This window comes from Carlito syrichta, unplaced genomic scaffold, assembly GCF_000164805.1.
Source record: "Carlito syrichta isolate Samal-C Ts95f unplaced genomic scaffold, Tarsius_syrichta-2.0.1 Scaffold314071, whole genome shotgun sequence".
In the NCBI taxonomy this organism is placed as follows: Eukaryota; Metazoa; Chordata; class Mammalia; order Primates; family Tarsiidae; genus Carlito; species Carlito syrichta.
In genome coordinates this window covers 52,034-65,100 of record NW_007258167.1, presented here as the reverse complement: position 1 = coordinate 65,100, position 13,067 = coordinate 52,034, and the positions used below count along the sequence as shown (strand labels likewise).

The 13,067-nt window shown below is 45.9% G+C and overlaps 1 protein-coding gene across 7 annotated transcripts in view; it reads right to left on the bottom strand.

Annotated features, from left to right (window-relative positions):
- MAPRE1 (microtubule associated protein RP/EB family member 1) overlaps nucleotides 1-13,067 on the bottom strand; it is a 46,244-nt gene that overhangs the window by 31,022 nt on the left and 2,155 nt on the right. For 5 of the 7 annotated variants that reach the window (XM_021719008.1, XM_008070946.1, XM_008070945.1 and 2 more), the window contains exon 2: nucleotides 9,707-9,830. In XM_021719008.1, coding sequence (XP_021574683.1) covers nucleotides 9,707-9,827 — 121 coding nt within the window. In that variant the 5' untranslated portion in view covers nucleotides 9,828-9,830. The remainder of the gene's footprint in view (nucleotides 1-9,706; nucleotides 9,831-13,067) is intronic. The other 2 variants (XM_021719010.1, XM_021719012.1) reach the window with 2 other exon arrangements.

Here is a 13,067-nt window from a genome sequence, read left to right as displayed (position 1 = left end):
CTCCAGCGATCCTTCCGCCTCAGCCTTCCAAGTAGCTGGAACTACAGGCACATGCTACCACACCCGGCTCATTTTGATTTATTGTAGAGATGAGATCACGCCAAGTTGCCCAGGTGGGTCTCGAACCCGCGGGCTCAGGCAATCCACTCACCTCAGCCTCCCAAAGGCGCGGGAGTACAGGCTGAGCCACCGAGCCTGGCTAAGACCCTGTTTCTACAAAGAAATCCAAAAGATTAGCCAGGCATGGTGGCACATGCCTGTGGTAAGTTGTGATCATACCACCACACTCCAGTCTGGGTAACAGAGTGAGACCCCCCACTCAAAAAAAAAAGAAAGCAAAAACAAAATACAAAAACCTATCTATAAAGCATCTTCATATATGTAAACTATCCATCTTGAAATATATGCACTTAGAAAAAAGTCTAGAAGAAAACACAATGTATTAAGTTAAGCCACATAAATTTAGTGTTTTATAGATCAAAAAAGGTCAGTAGTAGCCATTTCTGGGAGGCAGCACTAAATGCATTCTATTTTTTAGATACTGAATGATGAACTAGAGTAAATACTATTTCTATAATCAGAATACAAGAAAAGGTAATTTTTTAAATGAAAAAAGTACACCAGCTGCTTCACACAGGAAGAGAGCTGAAAACTCGTGGCCTATAAATGTTCAACTGGAGACAGAACAGGTTAAAGGGGGTCTTCCTTCCAGCCTCTACCTTAATAAGTAAGGCCATAGCCAGGGTAAAGACTAGCTACCCAAGCAGGGTCCCTCGTGAGTAGTTACTGGCCCAACAATCTACAGGCCCACGTAACCTGTGCCATGAATACAGATAGATCAGGGAACACAAACTTCGTCACAAGCTCAGCCACTGCGCCTGCACTGACGGCTGCAGCTCCAGCAGAATAGGCTCTATGCCGCAAACAGAGACCACCAACCAAGGCACAAACACTTGTGTGTCTCACATGTATGGGTTCTCAACCCCTTCATGTCAAGAATCCCTTGGGGAATTAAATGAAGCTGCAGCTAATATTCTGCACAGAATACACAGATCGCCCATCAGGATACCCCAGATTAAGAACTCCCTGTTTAATACTGACACACAGGAAACACTGTTAAAGAGTTTTCAGGCTTTAGGGAGTTAAGAGACACATAAGTCATCCTTTTTTTTTTGAGTTGGGAGTCTTAACTCTGTTGCCCAGGCTGGAGTGCAGTGGCACACTCAAGGCCACCACAGCCTTGACCTGCTGGGTTCAGGTGATCCTTCTGCCTCAGCCTTCCAAGTAGCTGAAATTACAGGCATGCACCACCACACCCAGCTAATTTTTTTGTTTATCATTGAGATGAGGTCTCCCAAGTTGCTCAGGCTGGTCTCAAACCTTGGGTTCAGGCAATCCTCTCACTTCAGCCTCCCAAAGTACTGGGATTATAGGTGTGAGCCACCACGCCCCGCCTGACACAAGTCATCTTAAAAGATGAATAAAATTTGAAAAGAGAGGGCTGTCAGAAGTTATTAATGCAGACATTAAATGTCAGGCTCAAGATATTCCAACATGGGAAAAGTGCTATTTTAGTTTTAAGGCAGGAAATTCACACTGTAAAACACATGTGAATGTATATGTGCCTTACTGTACCAGTCTATAAGAACAACAAACTGAGCCGCGGTCCGTGGCTCAGCCTGTAATCCCGCGCCTTGGGAGGCTGAGATGAGTGGATTGCCTGAGCCCGCGGGTTCGAGACCTGCCTGGGCAACTTGGCGTGACCTCATCTCTACAGTAAATCAAAAAATTAGCCAGGTGTGGTAGCACGCGCCTGTAGTTCCAGCTACTTTGAAGGCTGAGGCAGAAGGATCGCCAGAGCCCAGCAGGTCAAGGCTGCGGTGGCCAAGAGTGGCCACTGCACTCCGGTCTGGGTGACAGAGTGAGACTCCAACTCAAAAAAAAAGTCAGACTCGGTGGCTCAGCCTGTAATCCCGCGCCTTTGAGAGGCTGAGGTGAATGGATTGCCTGAGCCCGTGGGTTCAAGACCTGCCTCGGCAGCGAGACTTCATCTCTACAATAAATCAAAAAATCAGCCGCCGGGCGTGGTAGTGCATGCCTGTAATTTCGGCTACTTGGAAGGCTGAGGCAGAAGGATCGCCAGAGCCCAGCAGGTCGAGGCTGCGGTGGCCGGGAGCAGCCACTGCACTCCAGTCTGGGCAACAGAGTGAGACTCCAACTCAAAAAAAAAAAAAAAAAGAAAAACAGACTTGAAGCACAATGAACTGTCTGTCAATGGGGACTGATACAAAGAAACTACAGCACCACAGAGACCTAAAAGAACATGAAGCAGCATCTGATATGCAGCTATGTAATGCTCTCCAAGCCAGGCTCGGTAGCTCAGCCTATAATCCCAGCGCTTTGGGAGGCCGAGGTGAGTGGATTGCCTGAGCCCGTGGGCTCGAGACCCACCCTGGCAACTTGGCGAGACCTCATCTCTATAATAAATAAAAAAATCAGCCGGGCGTGGTAGCGCGTGCCTATAATTCCGGCTACTCAGAAGGCTGAGGCAGAAGGATCGCCGGAGCCCAGCAGGTCGAGGCTGTTGTGGCCATGAGCGTGCCACTGCACTCCAGTCTGGGCGACGGAATGAGACTCCAACCCAAAAAAAAAAAGAAGAAATGCTCTCTAGAATGAAACAGTGTGATGAAGGACGCCACCATTTGTTTGAAGGGAGAAACCACACACAGAATATGAGTAGATAGATGTTTCTGCTTGTACATACATACACCCTCTCTAGAGACAACCCAACTGATAGCACTGGCTCCCTCCAGGGAAAGGAAGTAGGTGGCTGAAAGGCAGAGTTGAAAGAAAAATTCTTCACTGTTTATCTTTTTGTTCCTTCTGAATTTTAAATCACCTTAAAACTTTTAGTTATTCAAAAAGTAAAAACTGTATATACAGTATGTCAACTATGTTTTCAAATTATGGACAAATACTACAAGAAAGTTCAACTAAAATGAGTGACCGTAAGTTGTTTAACCACTCTACGCCTCAGTTTCCCTAATTATAAAATGGGGATGATGGTCCTTACCTTCCAAATTACGTATGTAGAACACTTTGGAAAATGCCTCGCCTATGCAAAGCACTCAATGAATAAAGCCATAACTAGGAAAAAAAATACAGATAAAAGATAATAATGGCTGGGCGCATTGGCTCATGCCTGCAGTCCCAGCACTTTGGGAGGCTTAGGCAAGAGGACTGCCTGAGCCCAGGGGTGTGAGACGAGCCTGGGCAACTTAGCAAGACTTCATCTCCACAACAAATCAAAAAATTAGCCAGGTGTGTAGTGGCACATGCCTGTAGTTCCAGCTACTTGGAAGGCTGAAGTTGAAGGATCGCCTGAGTCCAGCAGGTAGAGGCTATGGTGGTCATGAGCGTGCCACTGCACTCCAGCCTAGGCGACAGAGTAAGACTTTAACTCAAAAAAAAGAAGATAACAATGACACACTAATTTGTGACATTACAGCAGACTGTGGTTTTCTTCGTAACACCTCTCTAAAATGAAAACCTATTACTTATCAGAAAAAACTAAGCTTCTCGTCTTCTGTTTGTTTTGCTTTAGTTAAGTAAGAAAAGAAAAAAATCAAGGAGGTGCTTGACAAGCTAAGCATAAAAGTTTAAAGGCCAGGCATGGTGGCGCACACCTGCAATCTCAGCACTTTGGGATCCGAGGCAGGAGGATCACTTGAGCGCAGTTCACTGAGCAACATAGTGAGATCTTGTCTCTAAAAACAAAAAATAAATTTAAATAAAATTTTAAAAAGAGTGATTAAAAGTTTGAAGAGATATTTCTCTGAGCAGAAGTGTGATGATGGAAATTGTCTCTGTGAGGCTGTAGACTTAAGTGGTATGACAAGAGAGAAGGTAGGGCTGGAGAACGTAAAGGAAACCCAGTGCCTGTCAGGAGGGTGGCATCAGTGATAAATCTGAGAAGGGGCTAGATCCAAAAGACCTTCAGGAGGAAAACAAGCTGGGCGCAGAGGCTCACACCTGTCACCTTAGCACTTTGGGAGACCAAGGCGAGAGGATTACTTGAGCCCAGGAGTTCGAGGCCAGCCTGGGCAACATAGCAAGACCTTGTTTCTATTTAAAAAAAAAAAAAGAAGAAGAAGAAGAAGAAAAACAGAATTCAGAACTTTGTGAAGATGTTCCTCAGGCCTGGGTGGAATCATGGCCCCAAATGGAGTACCTGAAACAGGGAGCCAAGCCAAGGAGAAAACAAAGCTTTTACAACAAAGGATTTAAATAATGAGATGGGGGGCAAAAGTACCCTACATGAGAAATATGAGACCAGATCCAAGTAGGGGCGACCCAGTCGGGGATGAGGTAACACACCCTGAGAGTAGAGGGCCAAGTCACTAACAGTGTTACAGGGCAAGGTTACCTGAACTCAAGGACTATCAGGGCCCACAATAAGCTAAGGAAAAAGCACTCTAGCTTAGCCTGGGAACATCTGAGCACCTCTCCCATTCTCTGCAGCACAGGAACCACAAAGGAGGCCATGTTGGAAGGGAGACGGCAAGGAAGAAGGAGACAGCCGAGAACTTTCAGTGAGGACCCTCCACGTGTGCAAAGCACCTTGTTAGGCTCTTGAAAAATGCAGAGGGAGGCTGAGCACAGTGGCTCATGCCTATAATTCCAGCACTTTGGGAGGTGGAGGCAAAGGATTGCCTGAACCCAGGGGTTGGACCAGCCTGGGCAACTTCACGAGATCTTGTCTCTACAATAAATCAAAAATTAGCCACGTGTGGTGGCATGTGCCTGTGGTCCCTGCTACTTGGAAGGCTGAGGCAGAAGGATAACCTAAGCCAGTAAGTCAAGGCTGCGATGGCTGTGAGCGTGCCACTGCTCTCCAGCCTGGGTGACAGAGTAAGACACCGACTCAAAAAAAAAAAGACAGAAAAGGTAAAGTGGCTTGAATATGGAATAGAACTGAAGCAACAGAAGAATGGCTGACAAAAGCAACCAATACAAAAGCAATCCCTCAACCAAATCACTATCTGTGATCAGATATTTTTCCTGATGACTACCTTTCTATAAAACTTAATGACGAGCTCTCCAAAATGGGGAGACTACAGAATGTAACAATGAATCTTGAAACAGCGTGACAACTATCTCTGTCACTGGATGTTATCCTTGCCTGATCTTCCTATGAGAGCCAAGCAAAAAGCCACTGGAGACAGGGAGCCCATGTGCTGATAAAACTCAGCCACCCCACTGGCAGCCAGCAGATGCCCAATAGAGGCCTCAGACCATGTCCTCTCTGGGAAAAACTTACTCCTGCTTTGAAAGTTATGTCTGAGTCGGGCTTGGTGGCTCAGCCTGTAATCCCAGCACTTTGGGAGGCTGAGGTGAGTGAATTGCCTGAGCCTGAGGATTCGAGATCTGCCTGGGCAACTTGGCAACACCTCATCTCCACAATAAATCAAAAATTAGCCGGGCATGGTAGCGTGCACCTGTAGTTCCAGCTACTTGGAAGACTGAGGTGGAAGGATCGCTGGAGACCAGCATGTCAAGGCTGTGGTGGCTGGGAGTGTGCCACTGCACTCCAGTCTGGGTGACAGAGTAAGACTCCAACTCAAAAAAAAGAAGAAGCTGTAACATGTATGCAGCAGAAAGCATGTGGGCTGTGTACTCAGAAAGATCGGACTCAAAATCAGTTCCATAATATAGAAGCTGTGCCATGGGCAGTGTCTTCATCTATAAAATAAAGATGTGCTCCCCTCTGAGAAATCTGCACTCACCTCCAGAATCTGACACAATCGATATCTTAGCACTATTGTTACAGGTGATCCTTACACTGCCAAGAAGTGGACCAGGTACTACAGCTGCAGTTCACAGATGAAGAACTAGAACATTCAGAAACCACATGGTTCAGAGCAGCCCAAATAGCCAAAGCAATCCTAAGCAAAAAGAATAAAGCAGAGGCATCACATTGCCAGACTTCAAACTTTACTACAAGGTTACAGTAACCAAAACGCATGGTACTGGTACAAAAATAGATGCATAGACCAATGGAATAGAATAGAGAACCCAAAATAAAAGCTCTGCCTTACAACCATCTCATCTTTCACAAAGTTGACAAAAAGAAACACGGGAAAGGACATGCTATTTAACAAACGGTGCTGGGAAAACTGGCTAACCACAACAGAAGAATGAAGCTGGACCTCTTCTGCTCTCCATATGCACAAATTAGCTCAAGATGGATTAATAACTTAAATATAAGTACTAACACTGTAAAAACCCTAGAAAAAAGCCTAGGAAACTCTTCTGGACACTGGCCTAGGCAATAAATTCATAATCAACAACTCAAAAGCAAAAGCAGCAAAAACCAAAATTGGGAAGTGGGGCCTAATCAGGCTTAAGAGCTTCTGTTCCATTGGTCTGTGCACAGCACAAGAAAACCATCACTCAACAAGAGACCAATATCCAGATTCTACAAAGAACTTAAGCAGAGAAAAACCTAATTGCCCCACTGAAAAGTGAGCAAAAAAAACACTTCTCAAAGGATGATATACAGGCTGGGTAAGGTGGCTCATGCCTGTTAATCCCAGCACTTTGAGAGGCTGAGGTGAGAGGATTGCCTGAGCCCAGGGGTTCGAGATCAGCCTGGGCAACTTGGTGAGACCTCATCCCTATAATAAATCAAGAAAAATTAGCTGGGCATGGTGGCACACAAATATAGTTCCAGCTACTTGGAAGGCTGAGGTGGAAGGATCACCTGAGCCCAGCAGGTTGAGGTTGCTGTGGTCATAGTGTGTCACTGCGCTCCAGCCTGGGCAACAGAGTGAGACGCCAACGCAAAAAAAAAAATTTCAAACCAGGCTCGGTGGCTCAGCCTGTAATCCTGCGCCTTTGGGAGGCTGAGGTGAGTGAATTGCCTGAGCCCGTGGGTTCGAGACTCACCTGGGCGGCGAGACCTCATCTCTACAATAAATCAAAATATCAGCCGGGCATGGTAGCACATGCCTGTAACTCCGGCTACTTGGAAGGCTAAGGTGGAAGGATCGCCGGAGTCCAGCAGGTCAAGGCTGCGGTGGCCAGAAGTGGCCACTGCACTCCAGTCTGGGCGACAGAGTGAGACTCCAACTCAAAAAAATAAAAAATAAAATAAAATAAAAAAACAAAAATTTCAACATCACTAATCATCAGAGAAAAGCAAATCAAAACCACAATGAGATCCATCTCACACCAGTAAGAATGGCTTTTATTAAAAAATCAAGGTCTGGTACGGTAGCTCAACCTGTAATCCCAGCACTTTGGGAGGCAGAGATGAGAGGACTGCCTAGCCCAGGGGTTTGAGACCAGCCTGGGAAAATTGGTGAGACCTCGTCTCTACAATAAATCACAAAAACTAGCTGGGCTTGGTAGTATGCGTCTGTAGTTCCAGCTACTTGGAAGGCTGAGGGGAAGGATTGCCTGAGCCCAGCAGGTCAAGCTGTGGTGGCCGAAAGTGTGCCACTGTACTCCAACCTGGGTGACAGGAGTGAGACTCCAACTCAAAAAAAAAAAAAAAAAAAAAAACCAGACGTGGGCGAGGTTGCAGAGAAAAGGGAATGCTCCCACACTGTTGGTGGGAAACTAGTTCAGACTCTGTGGAAAGCAGTGTGAACATTTCTCAAAGAACTAAAAACAGATTTCTCATTTGACCCAGCAATCCCACTACTGGGTATATAGCCAAAGGAGCATAAACACCTCTACTAAAAAGACACCTGCACTCACATGTTTATCACAGCACTAACGACAATAGCAAAAACATGAAATCAATCTGGGTGCCCATCAAGAGTAAACTGGAGCCGGGCATGGTGGCTCAAGCCTATAATCCCAGCACTTTGGGAGGCCAACGCAAGAGGACTGCCTGAGCCTAGGGGTTCAAAACCAGCCTGGGCACCTTGGCAAGACCTCATCTCTACAATAAAAAAAAAAGTAGTCAGGCATGGCAGCACATGCCTGCGGTTCCAGCTACTTGGAAGGCTGAGGCGGAAGGACGGCCTGAGCCCAGTAGGTCGAGGCTGTAGTGACCATGAGCGTGCCACTACACTCCAACCTGGGCAACAGAGTGGACTCCTACTCCAAACAAACAAATATATATATATTTTTTTTTTATTAAAAAATCAAATACATATATATTTTTTATTAAAAAATCAAATATATATATATATTTTATTAAAAAATCAAGGTCTGGTGCGGTGGCTCAACCTGCAATCCCAGCACTTTGGGAGGCAGAGATGAGAGGACCGTCTAGCCCAGGGGTTTGAGACCAGCCTGGGAAAATTGGTGAGACCTTGTCTCTACTATATATATATATATATATATTCAATCTAGTCATTATATACAAAGGAAAAATTGGAAACAACCTAAATGCCCCAAAACTGGGATAAGATTAAACAACTCCAGAAAATCCACAGAAAAAGTACACAGCCACTCAAAATAAGCATTTCCAAGTTACTAAATGACACTGAAGAATATCTACAATACAACGGTAAATGAAAAAAGCTGGAATATACACAAAAAGGTGACCAAAAAAAATCCAATTGTGACTTTCTCTGAATAATAGACTTCCAGGTATTTTTAAATCTTCTGGGCATGCACGGTGGCTCATGCCTATAATAATACCAGCGAGGCCAAGGTGAAAGGACTACTTAAGCCCATGGGGTTCGAGACCAGCCTGGGCAACTTGGTGAGACCTCATTTCTACAGTAAGTCAAAAAATTAGCCAGGCATGATAACGCATGCCTGTAGTTCCAGCTACTTGGAAGGCTGAGGCAGAAGATCGCCTGAGCCCAGTAGGTTGAGGTTGTGGTGGACGGGAGTGTGCCACTGCCCTCCAGCCTGGGTGACAGAGTGAGACTCCAACTCAAAAAAAAAAAAAATCTTCTTTTTAGTTTTCTAAATATTACACAGTTAGCATATACAGAAAGAGACCTGCCAGGTCAAAGGCTCAAACCTGTAATCACAGCACTTTGGGAGGCTGAGGAGAGAAGACTGCCTGAGCCCAGGGGTTCGAGACCAGCCTGGGCAACACCGTGAGACCTGTCTTTACAACAAATAAATTAGCTAGGCATGGTAATGTGCACCTGTGGTTCCACCTATTTGGAATGCTGAGGCTGAAGGATCGCCTGAGCCCAGCAGGTCGAGGCTGCAATGGCCATGATCATGCCACTGCACTCCAGCCTAGGTGACAGAGTGAGACCCTGACTCAAAACAAAAAAAAAAAAAGAAAGAAAAAAGAGACCATGTTTTTGTATTTTAAACCGTTAACCTTTTTGACAAACTATTGTTAAACAACTTAATAATATTGTGGCTGAAATGGCATTTGCCTGACATGGGTCTTGTGCTTCTTCAGAATAAGAAACTGTAACAGTAGTACAATTACTGTCCTCAAATAAAATGTGAAATCTAGATGCACAAGAGAAAAGACCTGCAGTCAGGGCTGCAGGCCTCAGAGTTCAGCCTCTACAACAAAAGATGGTGGCCCAACAGGCCAGAGCACTCTCTTTTTAAGTTCTTAAAGCAGAAACAAGGCAGAGCTGAGAAAAACAGACAGGACAGCCCTAACACAGACCCTGAAGCTCTCTCTGTGATCTTGCAATCAGATACAGACATGTACATTCCCAAAGGTCCTGCAGGCTTGCCTAGAAAAACACTCTAGGAGATTTCTTACCTGAGCACAACTGTTCAATCTTTGTTAGGTTCAACTGCAGAGACTCATTGATCCAGGCCAGCATGTCATGTCGACTTAGGTTATCACTGGTGACTGACGTTGAATATACGTTCACTGCCATCTTCTACAGCATGCAAGAAAGAGAAGGGCTCCCGTTACAGTAGGCACACAAGTGAGGGCAATGTCTCCCGGAGAGTCACCCAGAGCAAGCCTATGAGACCACTCCATTTCTCAGCCTCGCCTTCTTCCCAGAGAGGCCAAACCAGACACACTAGGGTTCTAGGCATGAGCCTGGACTTCCACACATCAACATGACCTGAAGTGAACTGCCCAATACCAGCCAGCCTGAAATCTAGGCCCTATTTTAATGTCACAAAATTATTTTCTTTTTTATTTTAAATTTGGGGGAACACATGCATATTCGTTACATGGACATACTGTAGTGGTAGGGATTGGGTATCAGATAATGAACATTGTGCCCTGTAGGTAGTTTGTGAGCCCTACCCCCTCCCACTTCCCTTCTTATTTTAAACCACAAATAGGCACTAAGTAACAGGATGAGTAAAGTGCTTTATGAAAGGAGGCTGATGCAAAAACAAGAATGTTCTCTGTTTAGAAAACATCAGTTTTTAGGCACAGTGATTCATGCCTATAAAACCAGCACTTTGGGAGGTAGAGACAAGAGGATTGTCTGAGCCCATGGGTTTTTTGAGATCAGTCTGGGCAGCATGGCAAGAGCTCATATCTCTACAATAAATCAAAAAATTAGCTGGGCATGGTGGCGCATGCCTCTTGTTCCAGCTACTTGGAAGGATTGAAGCAGGATCGCCTGAGCCCAGCAGGTGGAGGCTGTAGTGGCCATGAGTGAGCCACTGCACTCCAGCCTGGGCAACAGAGTGAGACTTCAACTCAAAAAGAAAAAAGAGCCGGGCTCGGTGGCTCAGCGGCTCAGCCTGTAATCCCGCGCCTTTGGGAGGCTGAGGTGAGTGGATTGCCTAAGCCTGCAGATTCGAGACCCGCCCGGGCAACTTGGTGAGACCTCATCTCTACAATAAATCAAAAAATTAGCCGGGTGTGGTAGCGCGCGCCTGTAGTTCCAGCTACTTGGAAGGCTGAGGCAGAAGGATCGCTGGAGCCTAGCAGGTCGAGGCTGAGGTGGCCGTGAGCATGTCACTGTACTGCAGCCTGGGCAACAGAGTGAGACTCCGACTCAAAAATAAGTAAATAAAAACACTAGTAACTGTGGGTGCCATCATGTATGGCACTAGTTTAGTCATTCCTCATTCATTCAACAGATGCTTACCAAGTTCTACCACATGGTCACTGCTCTAGGGACTAGGAGATAGAGAAGAGGCAGAGTGCCTGCATGTTCTCGCAGTGGGAGGCCTGATACCCAAAACACAAATGACATCGCATTACACTAACCACACAGGAATGGGGCTTAGGGACGTGGTCAGAAGAAAGCAACACGGAGATCTGGAAGAAGGGTGCTACAGCCCAGTAAGCAAGAGGGAGAGGAGAGAACAGAAGCCAAGACCAAATCATGTCAGCACTCTGCAGACCACAGAAAGGAGTCTGGATTTTACTCCAACTGTTAAGGAACCCACTGTCAGGTTTTACATGAAGTAGAACCTTGCTCTCATCAGTTTGGAAAAGATTCCGACTCCTCGTAGTGACGAAACAGTAGGGAGAGAAGACTCAAGCAGTATGAGATAGGGCAGGCTAATTCAGATCAATGAAACCCGTGAGAGTCACCATAAGGATATACCATGAAACACCAGACTTCAGTGTTTAGGACACTGGCAATTTTCTTCATTTTATGAGACAGCAATATTACCGATGGGTTAGGGTAGAGGAGGACTCAGGGCAATCTGAAACAATGAGATCCAGCCCCTGCTCTCCTGGGACACTGTGTGCCCTCCACCCAGTGCCAAGCATACGAGCTGGTCTTCCCACTGTCTGAGGTGCTGAGCTGCTGCAGGGCTCATGTGGCACACAGCCAAAAAACATGAGGGCCAGACACAGAGATCCACCCATCCAGGTCCCTTTTCATGGGTGATGGAGATCTGTGACCCCTTGCATCCCCCATGTCTTGCACAGGTAGGTGCTACTTTTTCAGGATGGCAGGACAGCATCAAAGAGAGAAAAATGTATCTATATAAGCTTTTTTCCACAAAGCAAGCCATCAACACTCTTACATTCCCCAAATCAGCTGATATAACCATGTTATGCAAGACACCAACACAATTTAGCTCCTGACTCCACTGGGAAGTTAATCCCCGTTTCCAGAGCACTTCATTCAAACCTCTATGGTAGGGATTATCACAATGTCATCATCTCATGGTTTCCGAGTCACTCCGGACCATATTTGAGAGGAGACCCAGCCAGGAGGACGTGGGTTTGAAAGTGAAGCTATATCACTCATTAGTTGTGTGAACTTGGGCAAATTAATTAAAGTTATCTTACAAGTTAATGCCACCTGTCTGAAAAGGATCATGGAGAGGCTTAAATGAGATGAAGTACAAACAATACTTGGCATATCAACACATAACAGGTATCCAACAAGCAAGGGCCAGGACCTTGTCTCACTTACGCCCCTAACCCCAGTGCCAAAAACAGCTCCAAAAGATCTGCCACTGCCATCTCACATGAGATACACAGCAACTGTCTTCAAGTTAGTCTCATTGTCTTCATCTGTTCTTACAAAGCAAGTCACAGAGAATTTTCTGAATCCAATCAGGTCAAGTGTCTCTCCTGTTTAAAATCCCTGAAAGAATAAATGAAACGCATACTTTGTGCAAAATGCTATTATCAGGTACCAAGCAGAGACATCCAGACAAAAAAGATGGTCCCAGGCTGAGCATGTGCAATCTACTATGGCAACATTTATATATACAGAGTATTGTATGTGTGGTGCTACCATAAAATGTAAGCAGCTGGTGAAGCCATGTGTGTCTCCTGACCACACCCCAGCTCAGAAAACATTAATGGTCTTTCATCACATAACTGAAAACTCTATCATTAGCAGTATATTCACACCTAGTCCCACGTGCACCCCAGACTCTGCAGCCCCTAAATACCCGAGATCAGACGCCCTATGGACGTACAGTAAACATCTACCAATTAACTGGCTCTTCCAAACAGTCAAAACAGAGCCTAGTTCTCAGAGCTGCAACTCCAGCTCCCTCTTCCTCTGTAAGAATCCCACTGCCTGCCGGGCTTGGTGGCTCAGCCTGTAATCCCATGCCTTGGGAGGCTGAGGTGAGTGGGCTGCCTGAGCCCGCGGGTTCGAGACCCGCCTGGGCAACTTGGTGAGACCTCATCTCTACAATAAATCAAAAGAAAATTAGCCGGGTGTGGT